The 27,409-nt window shown below is 39.0% G+C and overlaps 3 protein-coding genes across 3 annotated transcripts; all 3 read right to left on the bottom strand.

Annotated features, from left to right (window-relative positions):
* Positions 1-299: 299 nt before the first annotated feature.
* LOC145986606 (uncharacterized) lies at positions 300-7,994 on the bottom strand. The gene is made up of 6 exons (XM_083120811.1): positions 7,834-7,994; positions 7,509-7,629; positions 7,015-7,172; positions 6,021-6,182; positions 2,472-2,819; positions 300-526 (listed from the first exon to the last, which is right to left on the bottom strand). Exons 1-6 carry the CDS (start codon positions 7,919-7,921, stop codon positions 414-416), a joined length of 990 nt encoding a protein of 329 aa, XP_082976937.1. The 5' UTR covers positions 7,922-7,994; the 3' UTR covers positions 300-413.
* A 2,234-nt stretch (positions 7,995-10,228) lies between these two features.
* Positions 10,229-14,416, bottom strand: LOC145985100 (uncharacterized). Its single transcript, XM_083118704.1, has 4 exons — positions 14,371-14,416; positions 12,830-12,991; positions 11,489-11,836; positions 10,229-10,496 (listed from the first exon to the last, which is right to left on the bottom strand). The coding sequence occupies exons 1-4, from the start codon at positions 14,414-14,416 to the stop codon at positions 10,384-10,386; spliced, it is 669 nt and encodes a 222-aa protein (XP_082974830.1). The 3' UTR covers positions 10,229-10,383.
* LOC145986599 (uncharacterized) lies at positions 12,853-26,655 on the bottom strand. The gene is made up of 5 exons (XM_083120799.1): positions 26,607-26,655; positions 22,414-22,506; positions 21,612-21,732; positions 14,384-14,541; positions 12,853-12,991 (listed from the first exon to the last, which is right to left on the bottom strand). The coding sequence occupies exons 2-4, from the start codon at positions 22,496-22,498 to the stop codon at positions 14,436-14,438; spliced, it is 312 nt and encodes a 103-aa protein (XP_082976925.1). The 5' UTR covers positions 22,499-22,506; positions 26,607-26,655; the 3' UTR covers positions 12,853-12,991; positions 14,384-14,435.
* Between the last annotated feature and the right edge of the window lie 754 nt (positions 26,656-27,409).

Below are 27,409 nucleotides of genomic sequence, written 5' to 3'. Positions count from 1 at the left end.
CATGCTTTGAACCGAACGATCATACTTAGCTGACGATCACCCGAGGAAGTGATCACATCCAGGGACCTCGTTTTTATTTCCATCTCTCTCTCTCTCTTATAAACCTCGGAGTGCGCAAGGTGACAAGTGTACGATGTGTACAAACAATCAAGTCAGTGGCGGATCGTGACCATACATTCGCAATTATCTCTCAACCCCATGTTTACTGACACTTTTTTGCTTCTACTATCGTGTACTTTTCAGAACAATTTTATTTGGAAAAATATGTTAATAACGCAATGAAAGGAAATAATTACCCCTTTTCTCATTTTAAGAAAAATATTTACTTTTGAAATCAACACAAAATCAAAATAATACAATAAGCAAATATCCCATTTCCCAGAAGTCTACCACATAACTAGCGACATCTCTTATTAGCACCCAGTCAGCTGTTCGTACTGAATCTGGAATCCATATTCATTGCCTGTGAATGGACTTCTTTGGTCATCCGTGTGAACGTAGAAAATAAAAGGACCGTTCATTCTACCTGTAAAAATAATAACAATAAATTATAATCATGGTAATCTTGGTTTGTTGGTTTAATTAACGTCGTTTAGTTGTACTGTGGACAGATAAGAGAGATGGTTGAGATGGAAGAAAAGTATAAGAAAATGGAAAGAACTGTCTGTAGCCTTTACTAAGGCACCGTCCCAGCATTCGCTTAGAGTTCCTGAGGAAAAGCACGGAAAATTCTCAGCTTGGATGGGATTTGAATCTGGACCTTTGAAACATATACTTGTTACAAGTACTGGTATTTTATTGTTATTTTACGTCGTTTTTCTATATCCATAGTTTGTTCACAACGATAAGGATGGAAGGAGAAATAATGAAATAGCTGAATTTACAAAGAAATTCGAATATACGTATATGGAACTACACTGCTGTTTGTGAAAATTGCAACACCAAGAAGGATACATGTGACTGGAATGAAATTTATATCACAGATTAGGTACATGCCAATACACAAATGATTAGGATTACAGAACTGTACATGATCTCTGACCTTCAGAATTCAGTATGGTTTGAAGCCCCCACATACTGCAAACAGAGCCTCCACAGGTTGTGGCATGGAATCAAAGAGGGTCTGGATATGTTCCTGGGGAATCTCCCTCCACGCAGTTTGTATGCGAGTCCACAAAGCATCCACACTGGTTGCTGGATGATCGTCACGAACAAGTTACCGACCAACCATATGCCAGACATGTTCGATGGGCGACATATCAGGCGAACGTGTTGGCCAGGGAAGCAGTGGTAGCCGTCGTTCTTCGAAGACGGCTTGCACATTCCTGTCCACATGTGGTCGGGCATTGTCCTGCTGAAATATGGCATGTGGAGTTGCCAGAAGGAGGGGCAGTACCTCAGGCTCTAAAACCTCCCTCATGTAGCGGTTGCTGTTCAGATTGCCTTCAATACGTAGGAAGTGAGATCGCATGTTGTATCCAATGACACCCCAAACCATCACACTTGGCGTTTGTCCGCTATGCCGCTCAACAATGCAGGCTGCCAGATTGCGTTCACCACGGTAGCGTCTAACACGTATGCGACCATCACTGTAGGACAAGTTGAAGCGGGACTCGTCTTAAAACACTAAATTTTGCCACTCAGCACGCCAGCGACGGCGTTTACGTGCCCATTGTAGTCTGAGGCGTTTGCGGTTTCTGGACAGTGAAAGCCGACGCAATGGCATGTGTGCCACCAGTCCAGTCTGCAGCAGACGGCGTTTGAACCTGATTGAACCGTCGACGCAGACAGGTCCACAGCCGTTGCAGTGCTCCAACATCGAGCCAACACTGTGGACGAAACTGTACGGTCCGTTACAGACATGCGGACAAGATGCTATACCGTCCTGTGGTCACATCGCGTGGTCCAGTACCTGCCCGTCGCTGCATACAACCCTCTTCTATCCACTGGTTCCACACATGCATCACTGTGGTAGCAGCATGCCCTGTACAAGCCGAAATGTCACGGGATGACAAACCCGCTTCCCGGAGACCGCTCATTCTGCCCCGTTCGAATTTACTCACATGCTGATATTGCGTCACTTGATGTCGACGAGGCATACCGGCACTTGCTTTCACGTTTCCACTTCGTTTGATGGCTCTTCACTGATTGAGCTTGGCGTAACACTGACCTTTCCGGTCACAGAAGAGAGGGCGCTGCTGAGCCTACGTGTACGCCATATCTCTGCAATCCTAATCACTTATTGCTCGCACACTGTTCTACACATCCTCCGAGTTTGGATTCATTCGGGCCATTCTTTCTAGGTGTTGCAATTTTCACAAACAGCAGTGTATATGGCTTCGTAGCACGATATACTATCACTCTCAGCACGAAGGTAGACTATGTTACATGTGAGATCGTACGTACATAATTAGTAACATGATGGATGTTATTTTAAAATAATAAATAAATAGAATTGGACTACTACTCACTTGTAATACTCTTGCCTTGAAGAAAGGATCCACAGAACTTGCTGTCAGTCTTATCTTCAGAGTAAGGCTGTATCTGGCCATTTGGGATGAAGACGTAATCGTGGCTGAAGTACGTCTGGCCGTCCGGCCGGGTAATGTAGTGGTCGCAGCCGTTGTTTCCAAAAGAAGCAAGGAAGTCTACGGCGCTCATTTGGAACCTTGAGGAGCTGAACTTTATCCCACAAGCATCCAAGCGTCGCTTGAAGCAAACTGCGTAGTTAAGGTTCGGCAATTGCAAGCCATTTGAGTAACTAAAACTTTGGAAGGTTCCCTTCGTTGAGGTAAAGTACTGGAGACAGCCGTCAGAAGCTGAAAATAAATGAATGTGCTTCAGTAACCATTATTACTCAACTGAACCTGTCGATCCAACAACGACTCTTTCTAAAATATCTTCTCCAGAAGATCCTTTGGTTTCAAAATTGTGACAATTTGATTAACAATCGTTAGAATAACTCGTAGTTACTTTACTTTAATATTGTACAATAAACATGAATAAAGATAATATTTCCGAAATAAATTCTGATGCTTCCCTGCTTGCGAATCATTATCCTACAAAACTCGGAAACATCCTGTTGCTTTTGCTGTTGTCGACGTATATGTAATACGAGGTTTAATTTTTAATTAGGGCCGTTTTGAAATAAAACGAAAACATGCAAATGTAGAAATGTAATTATCTCTGTGGCTGTTCATATGTACATTCAGCTACTTCTCAACGTAGTTCCCATAGTTGTTGAGACACTTGTCGTAGCGGTAGATGAGCTTTTGTAGACCCCCATCAAAGAAATCTGCCGCCAGCTCAGACAGGCAATCCATCACGGTCTGTTTGCCTTCATCGGCGTAATTTATTCTGTATTGCTCGGGTTGGATTAGGTGGAGGAATAGGTGATAATCGCTAGGGGCTAGATCCGGACTGCACGGAGGGTGGTCCATCCGCTCCCAGCCAATGAGTCAATGAGCGACTGTGTGGCAGCTGTAGTGTGTGGTCGTGCGTTGTCGTGCAGCAACATGATACCGGAACTTGAGAGTGTTGCAATACACGACTGCATTAACCGTTTGGTTGCCAAGTGTCTCATTAGAGAAGTTTTTCATTGACGAAATATTCCTAGAACGCATCGTATTGCCTAGCGGGTGAGCATGAGTTTCTTGGATTGAGGGGCATCCTGATCGTGGTTCGACATGAACATTCGTGCGACCGGCCTTAAACAGACGTAGCCACTTACGCACCTTGCCTTCATCAATGACATTCTCACTATACACCTCACGTAACTGGCGCTTTCACATTTTTCGCGGTCAAAAACCTGCTCACTGATCGTCTCTCACACTCGGCGGGATTTTGAATCACCTGCACCACTTCCATTGTCCACCACAACCACACCAAGCGTTTCACAACGTGCAAATGGCGTCTGTTTACGTGCAAGGCATGTCGGTAACTAACGCACATGTGCAAAACGCCAAGCACTCAGTGTTGCCAACGTGTGTGCAAAACGGCCCCTAATTTTAAAAAAAGAAGCCTCGTGTTTCTTGACACGGTAAACCAAATTTTCCATGCTTAACATCTAGTATACTACGAATGACCCAAAAATATATTCAAAATAAACTGCTCACAAAAAGTTTTGCATCACCAACAAAAACTGTATTCCTGGAAAGAAAATAAACATACAATTGCTCAATCAGTACAAGAAAGAAGAAAACGTGGCAAACATGAGAATGGCATGAAAAAGAACGTTCACACTAATCCCAAAAAAAAATAAAAAATGACACACTGCTGAAGTAGCAAAGGGAAACAAAAGGCACAACAATGCTATCTGCCTATTTGTTGTGTCAGACAGGATGTTTACCACCTGGTATGCCCCCCTCGAGCTGCAATGAGGTCTTCAACACGCCGGGGCATGCTCGCAATGAGATGATCAAGGTCATCCTGTGGTAAACAATCCCATTCCTCCTGTGCTGCCCAAAGAAGCTCACGTGGAGAGTCTGGGAGCACAGGACGGTGTGCCATTGCATTCCTCAACATGGCCCTAGCATGCTCGATACAATTCATGTCTGGGCTTCCTGGTGGCCAGGGCATTCTGTTAATTTGGGCCTGCAGCAGATAATCTTGCACCACCCCTGCACGATGTGGCCGGGCATTATCATCCATGAACACAAGAGTTGGACCAATGTTCCGACGGTATGGTTCCACAGTTGTTTGTAGGATGTCTCTGATGTAAAGCGGTCCTGTCAGTGTCCCTTGAATTGCAATTAGGGGCGTTCGGCGGCCGTGCATAATCCCTGCCCAAACCATAATGCCACCTCCTTGGAATGGATGAACAGGTTGCACATGACGAAGTCTCTCCCGCGGTCCTACGCCTCTCCACACTCTCACACGTCTCGAATCAGGCCTCAGACAAAGCCTACATTCATCTGTAAAGAGTACACACGACCAATCTGCAGGTCCCCAATGCACATGTTCGCGTGCCCACACCAAACGATCACGCTGTTGGTTTGCACTTAGAGGTTGCCGACGCATGGGTCTTCGGCAACGTAAGCCTCTTGCTCGCAGTCTATTGCGAACAGTCTGGGTCGAAACACGTACGCCTGAGGCTTGTTGGAGGTCATTTCGCAACTCATTTGCGGCCCTGGTATTGTGCCGCAGGGCTGTGATTCCTAGCAAACTGTCCTGGGCTGGTGTTGTTACCCGTGGTCGACCTGAACGGTGGCGATCTGCTACTGTCCCACTGCCTGTGTACCTTCTCCATGTTCTGCTGACATCGCTCTGTGCGATTCCCATCGTCGCGGCTACCGCCCGTTTTTACATCCCACTCTGCACGAAGGCAATAACCCTTGCCCGATCGAACTGCGATATTGTATGCCTGGGCATGTCTACAACACACCTTCACTACTTGAGTCTCTCTACGTAAGTGGGAGATATAGCCTTGACCATTACCACCCACAATACTGAGATGTTCGAACACACAAATATGCTCAGCTGGTCGTGGCTGTCGTCTGAAGAGCGAGTTATGCGGGGTTGAATGGGTATCTTGCACAGCACAGTGTGCTTTCTCACAGCTGGCCCAGTGGGACATGTTGCGATTGTTCTTTCTACCATTTCTTGGGTGATGCAAAACTTTTTGTGAGCAGTTTAGTTCAATTTTGTTGAATATAAAATATCACCGTAGTTCTTCGAAAGGAGCAGAGTCGTTGCTGATAGCTAAAGGATCAGAAGGAGTCTTAAAATAACATTGATGTGATTTGTACTAACAGATCATTATTTGTTCATGCTTGTAACAACCGTAATCTATAAGAGAAATAACTCTAACAGATTATGTTGATAACCATCGCCTTTATGTATTATGTTAGCACAAGCGAACCCATACATATTATTTCATCAACCTAAGGAACGATTCTAATGCGAAAGAAGGGAACATGGTGTAATTTGCTTACCTATATTGTATCTTGGTGCTGTTAGAACATAATTATAAGAATTTGTCAAGGGGACTGAGTGTTCCTGTAAACTGAAACGATACTTACGGATTGCATTGGTACCTGTAGAAGGCTCGCTGCAGTTGACTTCGGTAACTTTGATATCCCATCTGGGGGCTATTAACGATGGCCTCCCAGGCCGGGATGCCCTCTCTGAAGTCAAGTGGAAGACGAGGGTCACTACAGTCGGTGGCAGAACGTTAAGGTACACTGAAATCAGATACAACACAGACAATTTTGAGTGCCTCTAAAAATAAAATCAGAAATAAGAAAAACTTAATCTCGACACATAAAGGAATCACAAAATAATAAATTCCAAAACTTTACATTTCGAAAAATTCTGATAAGTTAGCCTAATGTTCGCAGTGACAGACCGCAGTTTCCACGGTTTAACGTACATAGCTGAAGTGACAGCACGTGCGGTGTTGCCACATTAACACACATATTTACAACATTGAATTAATATATCTATAAAATCGGTTTCGTAATGTGAATTGACTATGATAATGAGTTTTAAAAAGAGCTGCAAAGAACTTCAAAACAAGACCTATATCGTATTTGTAGTACTACCTAATACTAAGAAAAAGTTGTTTCATGGAATTGATAAGAACCTTTCTAGGTCAATTTAAAAAATCTAGAAATTAAAAATTGTATTTAAAACCTTTCTGACTGGACTCTATTTTAAATTTCATCACGATCGGACCCCAAGTTTCTCGAAGAGCGGTCGTTTGGAAAATACAAAAACACGACACTGTTTTGTTCTCGCGACGACAAAAAAATTGAAGACATATTCGAAAAGAAGTGGTTATCATATTTTAAAGCAAAATTGAATAAGCTAAATTTTGATGTAACTCGTTTAATTGGAGTCCGAACTCGGGTATTCACAATTTTTAATCCGATAGTATGTCCTTGTATTTTTTTTAAAAAAAACATGTACCGACCTTTCTAATCACAATTTGAATTCAAAACTCTTTCCTAATTTTCTACACAACGTGAAATTTGCACATATGATGAGCGTTGCTCTTGTATGAAATTATATTACCATGCTGTCCACTATTGGTTCCACAGAATTCCTGGACTCCCAAGTTAGTCTCCTGTGGATGAATGATGAGCATCTTATCATCGTGGCAGCCAACAGGTTCAAAGGGATCGTTGGTCAAGTTCCTTGGAGGTGCGATTGTGAACAAAGTGAAATCCAACCTAAGAATTTAGTAAATGGCAATTTAAAAATACAATATCTAATGATATATTATTTTGCACATGCAAACCCAAACATACCATTGTCTCTAGACTGAGAGTAAGTAGTGAATAAAATATACACATCTACATTTACATCTTCTACATCTCTACCTAGAAAGGGCACGGTATTGGTATTTACAAACCTAGGTCTCCTCCAAAAGCAACTTCTGTGGGTTATCAAACCTTAGTCAAAGCCATCTCGTCGAAAATTTTGTAAATTCTACCGTGCAACCAGTAGAATTATTACGTGAAAATAATTTACATACATTTCTAATAAAGTTTTAATTATAACCATACCTTAAACGACAAACACCTGAGCGACGAATATCAATCCTAAACTCGCAGAACGATTGAAAATTCTTTGGAGCAACGAAGGTGCTGAATGCATCACTGGCAGTTGCCTGGCAGGTGTAAGCAGCTAAAAATAAGAATTAGTCACCGATATAAAAAGGCATATATATTATGAGTATGAGGCTACAAGAATGTTATAAACTGCTGGAATGAATTTAACATTGACAGATAACATTTGAATCAAATGTCGACATTTGAAGGAATTATTCCCCATTTGTGGTAATTGTAATCCTGCTAAACTGAAAATTATTATGTTGTATATTATACGTACCTGCATTTTCTCCATATGTAGTTGGTATGAAGGTTAGTGCAAAGAGGAAGACATAGGATATTCCGCGCTTCATTTTCTTATCTTGCATACGTGCTAGTCTGTCTTTGAATAACCATGAATTTTTGCATATCGCGCTTTACTTTTGAAATTGCAGTATTACGCTTAATGGAGATGTAAACACTCAGTAGTTTTTACGACTTCGTTAAAAGAATATGCTTTGAGTCAATGGTTAAACATGTTTGCCGTCGAGCAAAGTATTTATTGTTGTGTACTTTGATCTAGAAAGAACTGCTTTTTCCCTCGTAATACTCAACATAAGTCCGGGTATCTTTTTTCCTCGTAGCCTCCTTGTTTGTGACCTCTGTGTTTGATTACGTAGCAATATATTATTGTTGTTTATTTTAGATTTACACCTCTTTGCGTATCTGCAAATATGATAATTACCAATTATTTATCATAGACACACTCAGTACAGAGGAGAGAAGAATTCAGGTTCGACAGAGTGTTCGGCGAGCCCATTCCCAGCTAATAAGTACAAGTGGAAAATTAAATGCTCTTTTGCCCTGAACTATTTTTGTATTGTATTTAGGGGTGTGTTACATGTGAGTCACCTTCAGAAAACATTCCGCCCTCTGCTTCCTTGCTCATTTTTTCATTGCTTATTTACCTGCAAGACTACGTATAAAGAACAATGGAAACCACACTTGCACAGGTGAACTTTCCACCTGGATGATTATATTAACTACTAGCTCTTCCCATACATTCACCATCTTTCCGATTGCAGTGTAAAATAAAAGATTCTACACGTTTACAAATCTGATTTTTAAGTGAAACCGAATCACCCGAGCATCAGTCTATCCATATTCGTACTTTTTTGCGCCACTAACTAAACTCAGAGTTTTCACTAAGTACAAAACGCATTCTGGTTACAGAATTAATCACGGTTAATCTATAACGTAGGAAAGTAAGCAAAACTTCCAACATTCCAAATAGAAACTTATTACCAAAAGTACTAAATGTGCAAAAGACAAAGGAATAGTACTCACATTAATCCCCGTTTCTGCAGACGATCGTCGTTTTGTTGAAGTAGTTCTCTAGTTATTTCACCGTTTCAACTTTTGTCCAAATCTATACTTCCAAATAAGATTATGAGGTGTAAAGGGTAACCTTTGTTAAAATACTCACATGTCAACCTCTCTTCCACATAGTACACTCTGGACTGTATTGCTATGTACTAACAAGGTGCTGGACTCACAGCCAGTAAACACCACCCTCTGTGGGGTTCGTGTCGTGTCGTACATACATGATCGTGATTGTCCCTTCGACCATCTCATATTATCACCATTCATTCTCATCTTCGCGATTAGCCAATAGTGACAGAAAAGCGAAGTAAAATAAATCGAATCAATCAATCAGCCGAATAAGATTGTATGCATCTTTCACACCGAAGTCGCCTGCGGCTGTAGTACGAAATGCAAGGAACAACCCACGATTATTGTATTGTGATTACAATAATGACTGTATTGCGCACACATAGACACACACACGTGACACTAAACTTCCGATGAACTGCCAGCAAGTATTGAATGCATAGCGATCGCTGTGCAGAAATACGAGTTCTGTCCTACAGTTTCAAGCCGGAAGGGTAGGACTGAAACAATGTTAGTCGGGCAGTAGTCAAACCTTGCACTCTAGCATTGGTACACTAATAAATGGTTCGGCAACTAAATCTGGCGGTTTTTAATTACAAATAAAAACAAAACTCTTTCATGCAACAAAGTCAATTTAATACATGTACTACATCTCAATATATTTCAGGAAAATAACATAAGAGGCAGTTTCATGTAGTTTCTTGACAAGGACAGTTCATTTTTTGAATAGCACACCTGTGAGGCAACTGCTGAATCTGGAGGTTTTTAAATCAACACTGAACCAAGTTGCTCAAGGTAACGACATTCACCATAATATGCATGTTCCCAGTCGGAATACCATTTTACTGTGGGTAAGGAAATTCAAGGGGACGGCATTGGCAATGAAAGGAACTCCTGGGGTTCGAAATCCCGAGAACATCGAACGTGTTCAGGTCTCTGTTTTGAGGAGTAATTAAAAAAATGAACTATCTTGTCAAGAAATTGCCAGTCATGCTATTTTCCTAAAATGCTTTGAGATGTAGTACAACATGTATTAAATTAACTTCGTTGCACGAAAGAGTTTTGTTTTTATTTGTAATTAAAAACAGTCAGGTTTAGTTGTCGGACCCTATTAACATGTAACTTTTACTTTACATTGAAGAAGCATTAATTGTTAGAGACTATATATTAATGAAAGATACGAAAGAACACTTTAAAACGATTTTATTTTTAAAAAAGGTTACGCTAATTACTCTTTTTACGCAAAGAAAGGATATAATTATAGTTTTCCACAATTTTTAATATTATACATGAAAGCAATACAAAATAATTCGTTATAGCACCTTACGTAAAATAAAACAATGAGCAACAAAAATACCAATTCCCAAGAAGTAACATCGTTATGACATCACTAATGTTACTAGCACACAGTGAGCTGTTCATACTGAATCTGGAATCCATTTTCAGGGCCGGCGAATGGACTTCGTTTGTCATCTGTGTGAACGTAGAGAATAAAGGGTCCGTTCATTGCACCTGCCAAAATAATAATAAATATAATCATTGTAATCTTGGTTGGTTTGCTTAATTATTGTCGTTTAGTTGTACAATCAACGGCTAATTGTCCACCGCTATTTATATTATTTTTTATTCCACATCCTGTGTTGTTTCAAGGAAACAAATACTATCCTCTACTTGTTGACGTTTTTTTTTATTTCAATGCATAATCATCATGCGGAAAACAGACTGGAAGAAAATGGGCAATTCACCTATTACTTTTGCCTTTGAGTGTACACTAAACGATGTTAATTATTGATTAATGCGTCACCCCGAAAAATTAATTTTCATTTGTCGCCCCGGTCCTTTGTTATTATTTATTTATTGATTGGCTTGTTTCATTTTGCTTCGCTATTCTGTCAATTTTGGCTAATTCCAAATGTGAGGATGAATGGTAAGATGGAATTGATGAAAGGACATTTGCCAAAAACTTTAATTTGAAACGTTGTTGAAATTTTCTGTTCGTTTTCAAAGTATTAGCCAATGTTTAAAAAGTTATTTTCCATTTTAACATTTTCCCCATTATTCATGAAATAAAAAAAAAACACCTGTAACAGATAACGGAAAATGTTTACAGAGAAAATGTTTTAACTGGCAATATGAGTAATGGACATGAAAAAATTCCAATGTTCAACAATGCAATGCTTCGTTTCCGATAAGCGAAATCAATAAGAGGAGAGGAGGGGAAGGCAGTGACTTTTGTGAGAATACACTACTTACCATAGTCTAAAATCCTGGCTTTCTCTATTCTTTTCCGACATCGGCCGACCTTTGCCCGTCATTTACTGCTCTATATGCAAGGGGCTTTCGCTAAGATTTTGCAGTGATTTAAGATTGATTGTTGCGGTAATTCAATCTGTGACCTCACGTAAACCTAATCATGTTACCAGTGAGATAGTAATTAAGTAATTATGTAGTAACGAAATGGATGTTACTCAGCAAGAAACTGGTAAAACAAGAGTACCACTTACTTGAAACATCCCTGCCTTGAAGAAAGGATCCACAGAACTTGCTGTCACTCTTATCTTCAGAGTAGGGCTGTATCTGGCCGTTGGGGATGAAGATGTAATCGTGGCTGAAGTACGTCTGGCCGTCCGGCCGGGTAATGTAGTGGGCGCAGCCTTTGTTTCCAAAAGGAGCGAGGAAGTCCACGGCGCTCAGCTGGAACCTTGTGGAGCTGAACTTTATCCCGCAGGCATTGAGGCGACGCTTGATGCAAACTGCGTAGTTGAGGTTCGGCAAGTACAAGCTGTTGGGGAAACTGAAACTTTGGAAAGTCCCCTTCGCTGCGGTGAAGTACTGGAGGCAGCCCTCAGAAGCTGAAAATAAAAAGTAAAAAAAATAATCAGAAATTCGTTCTCAATTCTGTCTCAGCCAACGATGTACCACTTGAAAAGTTGCATGTGTCTTCATGCTCATACCATAAAAGCATTCGTGACCAGAGTTTCTAACTGCGCTCTCACTCTATCACCATGCAATTTTGTCTTTCTCTCTCTCTCTTTCTTTCCCCCACACACTCTCTTCGAGTGCGCTTCATTTCTCCCCCTATATTTTCCATGTCTATTCCTCATCCTGCTCTTTCCCTCTCTGTCACATTGACTCTTATCCTGCTTTCGTGTCTACCTCTCTTTTCATCAACTTCTCTCTTCCACTCTCTCTCTGTCTCTCTCTTCCGTTCTCTCTACATCTGTCTCTCTCTTCATCACTCGTTCGCTCATTTAGTATCACTTGTCTCTTCCTCCCTGTACGTCTTTCGTTTTTAGTTGTCTTTGTGTTGATAAAACATTTCATTAATTGCAACAGAGAACTATTACTTTAATATGACAGGCATTAACAAAAAAATATCATTTCTGAAGTAAATGCAGATGTATCCCTGGTATTCTCTGAACATACCCCAGTGTGGAAACACTATTCCATTTTCCATTACAATTATCCAAAGATCCAAAAAATAGTTCCAATTTTTTTTCTAGAATTTAAAATATCAGTGTGGTTCTTTGAAATAGAAAAAAACACATTAAAAGAGAGATTTGATTGAAATAGGCGAACAATGCATATCTCTTTTAATAATAGCTCCTGCTGTGTGTAAATTTGATTTATGAGGATTATGTAAAATTTTACAAGCAAACATCGCTGTTATTGTGTGATACTAGTGCAAGGAAAACCTTTCATGTAATTCCCTCAAAGAGGACAACTTGATGCAATACGTTTAGAATAAATTCTGCCTCGAGTTGTGAGCTGATAGTTTATTGCGCTCTTGAAACAAAAGATAAGAGGTTTTGAAGTGGAATGATGGAAACTTAAAGTGCACTTACGGATGGTGGTAGCATCTGCGGAAGGCCCGCTGCAGTTCACTTGAGTCACTTGGACGTTCCATCTGGGGACTATTAGCGCTGGCCTCCCAGGAAGAGCCCCTCTCTCTGAAGTGAAGTGGAAGACCAGGGTCACTACAGTCGGTGGCTGAACGTTAAGATACACTGGAAAAATACACGAAGAAATTACTTTATATGTCTCTTAATATAAAATGGGAGTTCGTAGTTATTAAAAAATAAATGTATCATTCTGTCTATCCATTTCGTTTATTTTATATCGCTTTTCTACCTCTTGGGTTAACTGCGCCTCAAATTTTCGATGTTATCGGTAAAACAAAAAATTATTTTCCCTAAATATAGGTAATTCAAACTCTTTCAAATTCGAACAAAAAAAAATTGAAGTAATGACTGGAGAATACATTCAGGATAGAAATAAATTTTAAAAATACAGCCGAATATAATCATAAAATATGAACACATGTATAATAATTACGCCACCTTAGTGGTCGAGCGCGCCGACTCACGATCTCGCTACAGAAAGTGCGGTGTTCAGTTTCTAGCTTGGGCGGAGATATTTCTTTGTGAGCGAATTTTGAGATTTGTTAGAAGTGGTAGTAAACAAAAGCGACGTAAAATAAGATAAATACAAATACAAAGGTAATAATTAAGTGCATGAACTGTTATTATTATTATTAATGTATGAGAAATACGTATAACAAAATAAATTCTTAAGCGTGTAAAACAAATATTAGTAGTTAATATGAAGACATGCATAATTGATAACAATTGTTGAGATTAACTAAATTTAACTATTAGATTAATTTATTAATTAGTTTAACTAAATTCTAGGATGGGAAATTTTACATCGATGGATCCCTCTAATCTGAACCCCTAACAAACCTTTTCTGCACACAACACGGAGTAGCTAATTTTTTAAACACTAATCCTAGACTTAAAATATTGGGAGGAGGAGCTAAGATTTATAGTGTTCAACGCAGTTATCCTCCAAAATACGATTTTAGAGACAATTATTCAGTGCATCCTTCTATTCAAGTAGCTCCTTAATTGTCCTCACAATGTTGGCTCAATACTGATAATCTCGATACTTCATAACAGTACAGTACAATGGATCAATATATCAATCCCATTGAAATGATAGTGGTAATCTTTAGATTACGTATGGGCACTTTCGCAATTGATCAAGCTTGTGAAACAGGGACACCTTATCCGATTTACACAACCACAAGATACGCACTTCGAGATCAAAACTTGAAGCAATGAAGTGTAGAAATTATGTCCACTTGAGGTTGATACGTACAATTGAGCGTAGTAGATTTTAAATTCGTTTTATGCCGTTTCTTCGTGGCAGTATTTTCAGTATAACGTTCAAAATTGAATCTATTCTATGTGCTAGTATTTTCAAACTGTGAACCGACCTCTCTAATCACAATTTTAATTCAGCATTTTCTTTTCGCTTCCTAAACTACACGAACCCTTCAGCTTGAAATGAGATGAACATTCATATAGTTCATTTTATTATTTACAATATTCTATTACCATGCTGTCCAGTGTTTGTTCCACAGAATTCATGTATCCCAATGTTAGTCTCCTATGGATGGATGATGAGCATCTTATCATCGTGGCAGCCAACTGGTTCAAAGGGATCGGTGGTCAAGTTCCTTGGAGGTGCGATTGTGAACAAAACAAAATCCAACCTGAGAATTTAATACATGGCAATTTAAAAACAATAATCTGATGATGACACTTTACTTTGCACATAAAAATTCAATATAACAACATTTTACCACATGAGTAGTTAAGAACAAAAGATGAAAAGATTTTAATATACTACTTGAAAATTACAACAATTCACATAACATAAACAAACACATTGTTAAATTTAGGATGGTTATGGTTGAAATTTGTTGGCCATATCTTACTTACATTGAAATGTTTCGTCAATACGGATTTTAAAATAGTAGTATGGTCTTGTAACTGAAACAATTGAGTACTCTAGGGATATAAATAACAATCCACTGTCCACTCTCAGGTGGACGGACTGAAGGAAGAAATATAATTTTAAACAAACAAGGACCACCTGGACAGTATTTCAATAATGAAAAGAACACAACATCCAACAGGCAAGGTTAACGAAATGAATTGAAGTCTATGGTAAGATGTGTGTATTCAACTTACCTACATTCATTAATCATAATAACCAGAGGTCCCGGGTTGGAACCCTGACCTGAGAATGAGTGTTCTATGTGCCCCTCCATCAGTTTCATCATATTACTCATTCTCATCGTCGCGATTAACCAGAAATTACAGAAAATCGACGAATCATATCATAATAGTATTCGGAAGAGCTTAATTTCATATACTGTGAACAGCCATCTTGACTGAAGAATGACCAAACGAATGAGAGGTATCTTTCATAAAGGCCACAGTCGTGTTCTCCTACTTCCATATTTCATTTCTTTCATCGTACTCCCTACTCCCCACCGCGATTAATGTGGCATAATTGTGCAAATGAATGAAATCAGCCAACTAACAAACCAAGAATCAATTCAAGGAAGTGAATACAATTCACCAATAAGAAGAAGGGCGCTTATTGAAATGAAGCTGCTGCTTCAGATGCTTGTACTTAGGAGGACGTTTTAAGAGTGTCAACATTAATTAAAGGTTCGTTCTACTAACAGTGGACAAGAGCACTTAAAGCTTGCTTCGGTCTATTGGGCAGTCTTCTGATGAGGAAACGGCAGCAGTGTGCATAACAGTAACTTGAATCAACAGTGATCAGGTTTCCAAGTTCAAAGACACCATCCTTGGCTTGTCCCAGCATGCTTCACCAATTTCATGTTGATGTTATTCCAGGACACCACAACCAACCGAAACTGTGAAGCAAATTCTTCTTTGTAGCTGATCAGTGGTGAATCATTCATGTTGAAGTTTTCTTTTTCTTAACTTTTAACCACTGTTTTGAATTTTTATGTACTAATGTTTACGTTTACATACATCTACGTACGTTTACGTTTTCAGACTTGATCACCGACGAGGTGGAGAGAAGACTCGGCCACCGAAAAATTATCCTCCTAAATCCCGACAGGCCAAAGAATAAGCATCAAGAAACCTAGACTTTCTTTTCGACTCCAGTTGTGGGAGTTTCAAGGAGGGGAAAGCATGTTTCTACACGCCTGATTTTTTCCCGTCGTACACGACACCTTTTGCTGTCGACATGCACCCTTTGCTCGCATTTCAAGGAGAGACAGGGAATCGGAGACCCATTCACTTGCTATGCGGCGGTACCTATTAGACTCCGACATGCTTGGTCTTGTTGAGGCTGCTACACGTTTCGAAAACGACTCGAAACGAAAAATTTGACAGCGCAAAATACAACGAGCGTTTCCCCTTACCACGGCAACTGGACAAATCCGATTGGTTGAGCGGTTCATATCACCCTCTCCCGCTTTCAACGGAAAAGACAAAAATACTAGAATTTTGAAGTTTGTTCTTTCGCCGAACAGTCTTTTTTTAGGCAGTATATTTTATATTCTATCCAGAGGCGAAGCGTCCGGTCATCGGGAGATGCGGGGATGACAAAGCAAAATAATGAAAAAAATTGCTTTTTAAATATTTTAGAGAAGAATAAAAAATAAGTCAGAATACTTGCATATTTGAGCGAAATTAGTCACTCGACGCCATGAAACAGTTAGAAATACACAAGAGATTCGCTAAGTTTAGCGAATCGAAGTTCTACACCCCGTGCCCAGCCGTCCCGCTACGTTTCCTGTTGAATGCAATGGTGTCAGGCGGGCCAACTCATCGCAGTAAGTCTGCGAATACAAGGTCCTTCGACCGCTTTTCCCCCGCTCTTGAAGGTCTGGTCATAAGAGGCCTTTTTTAACCCCCTTGTTTACAAACACGGCAGGCTTTCAGTGACGTCATAAGTAAGCAAAAGCATAAATTTCCCCACGGTTAGTGCTAGAAAGAGCTGGGGGGGGGGGGGGAAAGCAGTTCTGGATCCATTGTATTTCCTTCACAGTATTTCTCCTTTTCAATTTTTTTTCTTTCTTTTGATCCTGCGGTTTAAATATCGTTTTCTGAAAATAATGTTCTTACTTTACAAAACACGAAGTACTTCAATGTTGTTTTGTGTTTACTATGCTTACGAATGACAAGACTGATCAAGATTTTTGTTCTCGAGGTGACAGACATACTTCCTTAGACAGAACCTTTTCGCTAACATATCTTACTTTCACACCAGGGATAATCAACATCAGGATTCCGGAAATTTTACTACCCGGATTTCGGAGAGAGACGTTTAACAATTTTTTCCATTTTTCGGGTAGAATTTAAGGAAGTTTAGTCTTCCTTATTTTACGATCATATACAACGTAGAAGAAAATGAATTTGGCCACCTCTACTTCACACGTCTGTACGAACACTGTTATCATCATTATCAATGTAGAAATCCCACTTCCCCCTCCACGGTTGAAAGATTGACCCTGACGTTTGGCAAGTCTTGCGATGACTACGTAAAAATGTTACGCTTCGCCACTGATTCTATCATATCGACGCCTGTCCCAAACAGGTCACGTGTCCAGATACAGAACAAATGAGTAATTAAAGAACAGCAACCTACCCTGGGGACGGAGACAGATTCATTATCCGAAACGCAGGTTGATAAAAATTTTAAACAGTGGTTAAATGTAAAAAAAAAAACTGAACATGTGAAGCTAATATTTGTTCATTCATAGTGCCGTTACTACAATAATGTAACCTGAGCGTCCCTTCCAAACTTTATGTGGTGCAAGACTTTACTGCTTTTGGAATTATCTTACCTTTCATTCATCATTGCGCATTTGTTCTCATTGTTGCTGTGCAACATTTCTCCCAACCGCTTATTTGTACCATTCGTTTTAAAAAATGTTTAAGGACAAAAATGGTAATCGGAAATCATATTAGGGAGATTTCACACCAAAGCACAGTGGTCCAGTTGCACGGAAAACCTGGTCAAAATCCCAAAATTGAAAGTTGTCAAAATAGGTTTGGTACCCTATAATTCCAGAGTAAAAGATCCATTCTATTGAAAACTATTTGATGTTACACAATAAGTGTCGCACTCAATTGGTTAGCAACGCTTGAAATGTGGGGATGATGTGATCTTTGTTAGTTTTTGCAGAAAGAACTTTTCCACGTAGTTAGTTTTGTGTCTTTATAAATATTTATCGGATGCCAATTGCGGTTTCAAAATTATTTTTTGTTACTTTTAAGCTTTAATTTGAAGGAAATACTTTTGTCATCTGGTATAATCAAGTATTGAATTGCTAATGAGCCGGAACTCAAGTTAGTGCTAAAGGCCACAGATCTTTCTCTTTTCGATACTTTTCGTTGAGTAACAAAATGACTCAAACATGCTCAAGTTAAGATTAAACCATCTTATGTCAGGCCCGTAGCTAGAGAGGGGGCAGGAGGGCAACTGCCCCCTTTGCCCCCCCCCCTGTGAAAAATACAGAACACATTCCTACCTGGAATTCTCACTAATCTTTACAATTATATCATGTGTTACTCTAGCAACATAACAAAGACACTTATTGATTTTGTGATTTATTAGGGTGTATGGGATTCCGTATAATGTCGTATCAGGATTGGGGGGAAAATTTCCCTTCCACATTCAAACTTCGCGAAATGATTTTGCAATTTTCAGTATCTAGAACAGTTGTGACATTTTGAGTAGTCTTGTATTAAAGGTGCCTAATGTGTTCGAATGTTTTTCTTGGATGCGTTGCTATGAACTTGGAACTGCTTACATTTTTGTTTCCCAAGTCTACCTTTTGGTAATAGTGATACATGTGGTAGAGAGAGGGAGTGGCTATTTGTTTGATTTTTTGTTACTTAGCGTTGCTTTTCTGCCACTTCTAGGTAATCGCAACAATGAGCGAAGACGTGAAATCGATGAAGAGATACTCATAAACAGTACTGCAACCACAGGGGGGCAGGGGGCATTGTCCCCTCCCCCCGACCTAGGACGGAAGTCCATTCTAGTGGAAGCAAACATTGAAGTAAAAAAAAAAAAACTAGGAGAATCTAAGAATAGCAGGACAATTGGATACTCATGATGTAATTAGTTTTCACGTGTTCCTTGCATTTTCTTCCAGACGGCCATAGGCACTTGCAAGGGGCACAGAGGGGTAATTGCCCCCGCTCGATTTCAAATTTTATAAAAATAAAAATATATTTCGTAAATTTTCTTGCTCGCTCAGCTCGCAATGTCAGCTACTCTTATAATCCAAGTTCAGAGCCATAGCTATGAGGCGGCGGGAGTCGGCCCTGGGAGCCAAACGATGTATATGAAAAAAGAAAATGCCATGGCCCCCGTAAAATTATTTGCGCCCTATTACAATTATTTGCGCCCTATTAAAACAATTTATTTCTATGAAACTTAATATGAAATGTTAATGATGGTACTGTAATCCAAGAAGTCATTGATAAATCAAGGGATTCCTATTTGTTTGTCAGTTGTCAAACACATGTATTGCAAAATGGTTAACGTAACCAGTAGGCAAACGTTGTCTGTAGTGATGCAAGAGTCTCCCCTTTGAAGGAAATAAGAGTCCTTGGTGAACTAAGGGACCCATTTTTTAATGTTTTAGCCAAGTACAGAAAAGTATTACAAATTTTTACACAATTCATCAAAGTGTAAATAATATGTAACCATTATTATTTAATTAATTTGATTTTTCTTGCATAACACAACACAATGGTGTTGTTAAATTCTCGTTAGATTCCTTTGTGCGTAAAAATCTTGCATACTGGAAACTAGAGAGAATCATTATGAACCATGATTTATAAAGGGCTCCCTTAATCAGTTCTGCAGAGAGGCCCAAAGCTGTTGGTACACATTAATCGTCTATTAACATTATCAACCTGTAAATATCAAGTAGTTACAGTCCCTATTAGCCTATTTATGTTAAACTTTATATTCTTTGGCAATCTAGAAAGGTCATTATCGAAATATTGCTATTTGATATTGCTCGAAGTTTTTTTTTGTTCGTTGGAGTTTCAAGATATCATCCCTTTTCTGTTACTTATCTCTTTTGTGGGAGGGGACAAGTGCCTCTGTGTACCATGCTGCCAATGCGACACAATATATTAAAAATTTGCCCCCTCTAGGATTGACTTCGTCCCCCCTACACAGAATTCCTGGCTACGAGCCTGTCTTATGTTAGCACAATGTTTCTAGTTTCAGGATACAAAAGCATTTATTTCCGGTTCTTGCCCCTTTTCATAAAAAGTTGTAAAATGTTATTGGATACGTGATACATTTTTTCCGGCAACATATTTAACAGCTCGATAAAGCATGCAGCAAAACTATACCCTTCGTATAACTGGGTTCTGGAAACCAAGAAGAAATGTTATCTTGCAGAGAAAGAATTTTCATGGAAAAATGAATCAGAAAAAAAAACACAGTTGTTAAAACCTCAAACGCACAGTTTACAATTTACAGAAAAGTGTGCAATACGCTTACTTAGAGCAGATTTATGAAAAAGTACTGAGGAAAATATGAAGATAATTGATTTTAGCATGAACGAAAATCTGGACACAATGTAGTTTTGTGTCTCTGTTACATGCATGGAAATCAAAGAATGAGAGGTGCGTTGAAAGGCAAACAAACAGTTGCCGAAGAAAAGAATGCAGAAGATACAAGCCGAGCTGAAGAAGGAATTAGGTATCATTGTAGATGAACCAAGCGAGATGACCAACGACGGAAATACCGAGAGATTTTTTCCAGAACTCCGAGATAGTGGTGGATATGAAGGGGATAGAGGTCTCCTCAAGAAATGTGCCATGATCCCATAGGCACTATCTTATGGACTGGGCCTAGACGTAGAGAATTTTGAGATGTGGACCAAGGATAAAATTGAGCAGCGCCTCTCGCTCTATCTTTCACTTCACAAGATACTTGTCCGTGGCCGAGCGCTTATTTCATCTGCCCTTTTGCCAATAGGACAAATGTCGAAAGATGCTCAATAGGTCAGGAACAAGCACATACAGCATTATCTGGAATACCATGCTCGTACCAACTCTCGGGGACAAAAAAGATGGACGTAATGCTTCGGCTCGTCCGAATCATGATCCAGTAATCTCCACACTCCGGCCCATAGCAGATGTATTAGATTTCCTCAAATGCCCTCTCCAGTCGCTGGCTAATGTTGAAACAGATGGAAATTATAAATTCATTGAACAACGCATAAGACATGGTTTACTGTATTGTGAGCGCAATTGGCATTAAGATCACATAATATTATATTGTCCAATATTGTTTCTTTCGTTAAAATGATGGGATATATGAAAAAACTCTGCATACAAAAAAAAAGGGAAATTTGACCAGGTTTCCCGTGCATCTGAACCGATGTGCAAAGTGACAAGCTGCAAGCCACACTTGTTGCTCTGCTCAGTTTGTATGATGATACCGATATATTGAATTAATCAGTTTAGCCACCAGAAGAAAACGAAACATCACCACCCTTCCAAAATGTCTGGCTCGCTATTATGCCTCTAATTAAATCATCTCCCAAATGGATGAAATCTTTGAAAAGAGAGGAAATCACAGAAAGCTTCCTACATTACGTAAAAAACTATATTAACAACTTTCATATTGTTATCAAGCATTAATCAAAACCATTTCGTCAATAATTTTGTAAACACTGCCATAAAACGAGTAGAATTAATATGTAAAATGTATGTAAATACATTTATAACTAAGTTGTAATTATAATCTTACCTTAAACGACAAACAGTTGGGCATCTAATGTCGACCTTTAAATCGCAGAACACCTCAAAATTCTTTGGAGCAACAAAGTTGCTAACTGGATCACTGGTAGTTGCCTTGCAAGTATGAGAAGCTAAAATAAGGATTATGTTCAGATAAGAAAACTATATAAGGATGAGACGACAATAAATTTAAAACTACTGGAATGATTTTAACTAAACCAGTATAATCAAATAATTTCACAATTCTAATAATTACAATTTTGTTAAACCCTAAAGTAGTATGCTACAGTTTGTAACGTATAATGCGATCTATTGAAGTGTAGACCGCTGCGTTGATGTTTGCGTATCGGCAAGCGAGGCACTCGCGTCCGTTTGTCGGCATCGTAGAGTGTCGATGAAGCAAGTGCACAACAGTTTCCGTAATTATTTAAGAAAGTTATTGAACTAACTAACTAACTCTCTAGCCACCTTAAACCCGGAGGTTTATGGCTGCAGCGACACAGGTCTTCCATCTGTCCCTATCCTGAGCAAGATCTATACACGTTATTCCATTCCTACCGATTTATTTTAGGTCCATCTCAACGTTATCCCTCCACCTTCGTCTTGGCCTTCCTAGTGGTCTCTTACCATCAGGTTTCACAACAAGAATCCTGTAAAATCTTATTTCCTCTTCTGTGGAAACTCGCGCGCTTGATTGACGGACAGTCTACAGTGACGACATACGGCCGCAAGGGCCTCGCTTGCATATAGCGCAAACACCGGCACGGCGGTCTACACATCAATGGATCGCTCTCATTATATATTATACATACCTCCTAATGTAGTTCGTATGAACGCTAAGGCAAAATATGGTACCACGAAACGAAAGAGGCAGAAAAATGATCTTCCGGATGTCATCTTTTTCTCTGTAATAAAAGGTAATCTGTTTCACAATTTATAAATTATCATATTTCAAGTGGATGGATTTAGACGAATAGTTTGCAATATGGTTTACTTATATCAAAACTAAATAATTATACTGTACAACAGTTCATTGATTAGCACTAAAAATATTTAACATAAACACAAATGTATTCATTTCATACGTATATTTCTAGTGTTTCTGTTTAAATTATAGTAATCACCAGTGGTCGGATCGGAAGTAGCGCATTATTTGTAGATGGCGCTACGTTTTTGAAATTGTAGCTGTAGCTTAGCCAAAAAATTATTGTAGCTCTTAGCGAAAATTTCGCTACAATCCTGAAATCCGCGATATTTAATTCATTAGTATGTGAATAAGTCTGATATCCCGATAATAGCATTAGCAGTAGCGAAACTACATTATTTTTAAAATAGTTATTGCTGCAGCGAAACTATATTTTTTGAAGAGTAGTTTAGTTGCAGTGAAGCTACCCTTAAAACGTAGCTTTCTGATCACTGTAAATTACATTACTAATGATTATTAATAGTTATGTACACAGCATTTCCAGGCTGTTCGGAAAATTAGCACTTAAGTTAAAAAAATGCAAATTTACATCAGACAGTATTGACGCCCAACATAAAATTCCTTAATTGATTCAGTGGGGCTTGAATGAAAGCAACAGAAAATCACAGTTTATGACTTAAGGCCGAATCACACGGAACTAGATTTCGAGTAGGAATGCCCTAGTGCCATCCATGTTTTTTGATATAGGCTATTTAATATGCCTAATATTTTGAAGACTCAAATGTTCTGTCTTTCATCACCAAGTTTAACAGACTCGAGAATATTTTTTTAAAGTTTGATTTAAGCCCACTCTATGCTCACGATAGGCTAATCAGAACTGAAACTACAGTTGAAATCCGAACAATTGTGCAATATGCCTCAAAACGGGATAGAACTCGAGACTCTCGGAGAGAATAGGTTCTTATTCCCTTTGCTTGTTCACTTTACTCAATGTACTCATATATGATCGTTCAGTTTAGTGTGCCAATGGGAGGGATTGTGATAACGACATACAATAATTAATAACCATCTATTTCAGCCTTAGGCCCCTATTTTTGCAAAACAATATCTAATCAATAATCTATATAGCATGAAAGTCAACTTGGCCCCTGTTTACAGTACTATATATTGTTTATATAAAATAGTGCAAGTGTAGCGTAGAATTCATTCTCGATGAGGTGAAATTCGCCTCTCCCAACTCTAACACCTGAATCCGCCACTGCCTAATGGGGGCTGTTCATTGCCAAACTTTTCCGCTAGAGGCGCCACCCCTGTTGTGTCCCTAAAGGATTTCGTTCGTCATCTAGTTGCCCTAAGCTTTACATTGGAGCGCGATAGGATGGCTATTCAAACGTTACTTTCAACGAAGGTAAGAATTTCTCGTGTAAATCGATAACAAAAATGTGTTTAGCAAACCTTAAACATTATATAGCAAGTCATAAATTTCCGAAAATTACATTCTTCTGAACCTAAGAATTAATATATTAAAGCGCAACGGCAGGGTAGCTCAGACGGGCTAAATATACTATGTCTATGCACAAAGAGGACTAAACGTGACGCAATTTTGGTCGTCCGTAGCTGCCATGGGTATATAGCCTAATACAAAAATTTAGATTTACACTACGCTTTTATGTTTCCTCTTGTTGCGACTTGCGAGTATGTGTAATTCAACGGCGGGGGTAGGAATCCGAGAAACTCAACAAATTACAAAGAAAAAATGTATTAAGTTAGTAAGCGCATGACATTTATTATTATACACTATGCCCTATCCGATAAATTAATATTAACATATGTTTTCTTTGTATTAAGCAGACATTTTCCCCGTATGTTCGTCCTTTTTGTTTTGGGTTACAACAATTTTAACATTATAATTCCCGTAAATAAGAAAGCCCTAGAGGTTGCGAGACATGAAACAGAATATAAAATATTTTTTATATAACTATTCTTCTCGATAAATGCGTATGTATAAAATAGAGAACCATATTTACTAGCCATGAAGAAAAGTATCAGTTATTAATAACAACTATAAAAATAAAAGTACAGTTGCGTGGAATTATTATGTATTATTCTTTACCAGATTCACAAGAATAAAGCACTTAAATTGTGAAAATTGCAAGTGACGTAAACAAGTGCTGTGCAAATTTTAAGGCTTTCTTGAGTTCCGATATCTTTTCCGTTGTTGACGATCGTCTTATTAAAATTCTTAGTTTCACTATTTATTTATCTATCATGTTCCGACATAATTTCTGAGGTTAAGATTAAATTAAACTTGCAATTTAATGTAATAGCAGCACGTTCGGCATCAAATTCCCCATGTATTTAAATGGTAGAACAATTGCGCATCAAAAGCGTGGGGACACAACAGGGGTGCTGCCACCTACAATAGTTTGCTTTGACCAGGCCCATTGACGCTGGACTGGCTGCTAGATTGGTTTTGACGACTAGAGCGTGTTCTAATTGCAACTAGCTTTCTCTGCTAGATTCTGTGGAACAGCCAATCAGAGAGAAAGTTTGCTGATGTGAAGATAATCTGAGAGTTTGGAGAGGGAAAGTTTTTTGTCTGTGGTTTTTGAGTGTTTGTTTCTTTTGTTCGCTGCTAGATTTTTTAAAAAATAACAGATGAGGTGCGTTCGTGTTCATTAATATTTAGGAATTTATTCAAAGCGACCAGATTTGAACACAACAAATGTGATTACCCGATAATAAAAACCCTTTTTATTATCAGTGTATTAAATGTTTAACATATTTAGTTGAACAAAATATTCTTTTATGAATGAATCCTGAGCATCATACATACCAGAGTTCATTAAAAAGCTTGTTGAGTACACCTTGATTAACATATATTCTTTCCAGCCAATTTCTAGCGGACACTTTTCTTTTAATTCTTAATAACAGCAGCAGTAATTCTCCTACAATGTTCTTCTATTCGCTCGTGCGCTAGGGGTGTGCGGGATCCCGAAAAGTCGGGACCGGGATCGGGAAAAAAAATCCCGTCCCGATCCCGACTTCGGGAAATGACTTCCCGAGCAGTCGGGAAATACCGAATGGTCATTTTAAAATGTTGTTAATTCTCGACGTTTTCTGCATTGCAAGTGTCTGAAACTTATCGAAAATTGTTTGTTTTTATTCCAGAAATGCAAAAACAATAATTTAAGTTGCAAATGACGTGTAGAATTCGAGATTTTTAGATCTTCGGGAAATTTCGAACATTTCCCGTCCCGAAAATTTCCCGACTTTGTCGAGAAATGGCGAATTTTTCCCGTCCCGAATGTCGGGAAAATTCAAAAAACTTCCCGTCCCGACCAACAAAATTCTGTCCTGCACACCCTTACTGCTCTGCCCAATGCCTTGTGAGAACAAAAGTATACCGACAAGTACGGTAGCAAGTATCGTGTGAGGTGAGTCAGTACCACACAACTAAGCCCCGCGACAGGTTAAGTTTGCAACAAGTTTTCGCACATAATAGACCCAAACGTGCACACAGAATGTAGTCCTCCTCCAATACTGCCGATTTTCTCACTGTCTGTGATATGAACAGCTCGGCAGTTGAGGCAAGACTTGCATGGGAGATGCTGAGCGCCGTTCTCGCGTGGTTTAATACATAAAATCTGCTGTAAACTTAAGCTGTCGCGGGGCTTAGGAAAGTTCAACTGGAAAATCCAGCAGAAAATCTAGCCTCGTGTGATTCAGGCATTATGTGTTATTTCCCAGACACCCTAGATTTAAAACCAGAGTTTTTCTTAAAAACTAATTTAACGAAAACCAGTGCTCAGGCCGATGGTTTAAAATCTACCGATGAATGTTACGACCCTAAGAGGGGCAGGGGAAATGGCCCCTGATCGATCAATTTGCTTTCCCAGCACACAAGTAAAACTACATAAATAAAGGTTTTTTAATTGAATACGGATTTATGTATGATTTTTAAGGGTGGGTATATTACATGTGACCCTTCGCACCGTGGCACTTTTTTTTTCCAGCTGATGGAATTAATTCAAAATTTGGACGTTCTCAGGCAAATTAATCACTCAAGCAACAACTTACCTCCAAACAGTATCAATCTGTAGTGACCTTACGACAAAGGCAACGCTTGTGCAATGCTAAATGTTAGCACAATCTGAAGATAAACCAGCGGAAGTGGTTGGTTTCTGCAGATATGCTAATTGAACGTAGCTGTTGAGTGAGAGCGAATTGTGCACACGGATGTAAATGTAGGTCTCCACGACGAAGGAAGTGCAGTTGCGATATAAGATCGTTCGACATATGCAAAGGACAAATTGTCCATTTCTCCCTAGTGTTATTGTAGGAACTTCTGCAATAGGTGCAAAGCGTGTGGTTTGATAAGATTCAAATTAAAACATTTTTTTCTTTAATCATTTTTATTTCTCAACATAGTCTCCATCGAGGGCTATACACTTGATCTTGCGAGTTTCTAATTTTCTTCCCGGAGTATAAATAGATTTTGTCAAACTCTGCCAGATAGTCACCGAGGGCACCGATGACATTCTCATTCGACGAAAAAATCTCTACCACCGAGCCATTTCATTTTTTTTTATTTTTTTTTTCCCCGGGAGTCAAGTCCGAGTGATAAGGTGGATGATGAATCCATTCGAAAACCAACGCAACCAATTTTGCGAATAACAGTAGTGTAGCATACTGCCGGAATTAGCCCAGATTATTTCTGGGCCATGCTATACTACATTTAAACATCCTAAAATGCATAAAAATCGACAAATACCCCTTGATACAACAACGATTCCTTACACCATGGTAACGAGCACAGGTTAATTCATACTGCCAGCCGAATATACCGTAAAAATACCCTGAAAACAATTGGAATTGATGTA

The sequence above is a fragment of the Lepisma saccharinum genome, chromosome 1 (genome assembly GCF_977018435.1).
Source record: "Lepisma saccharinum chromosome 1, izLepSacc3.1, whole genome shotgun sequence".
NCBI lineage: Eukaryota > Metazoa > Arthropoda > Insecta > Zygentoma > Lepismatidae > Lepisma > Lepisma saccharinum.
This window is presented reverse-complemented; position numbering and strand designations above follow the sequence as displayed.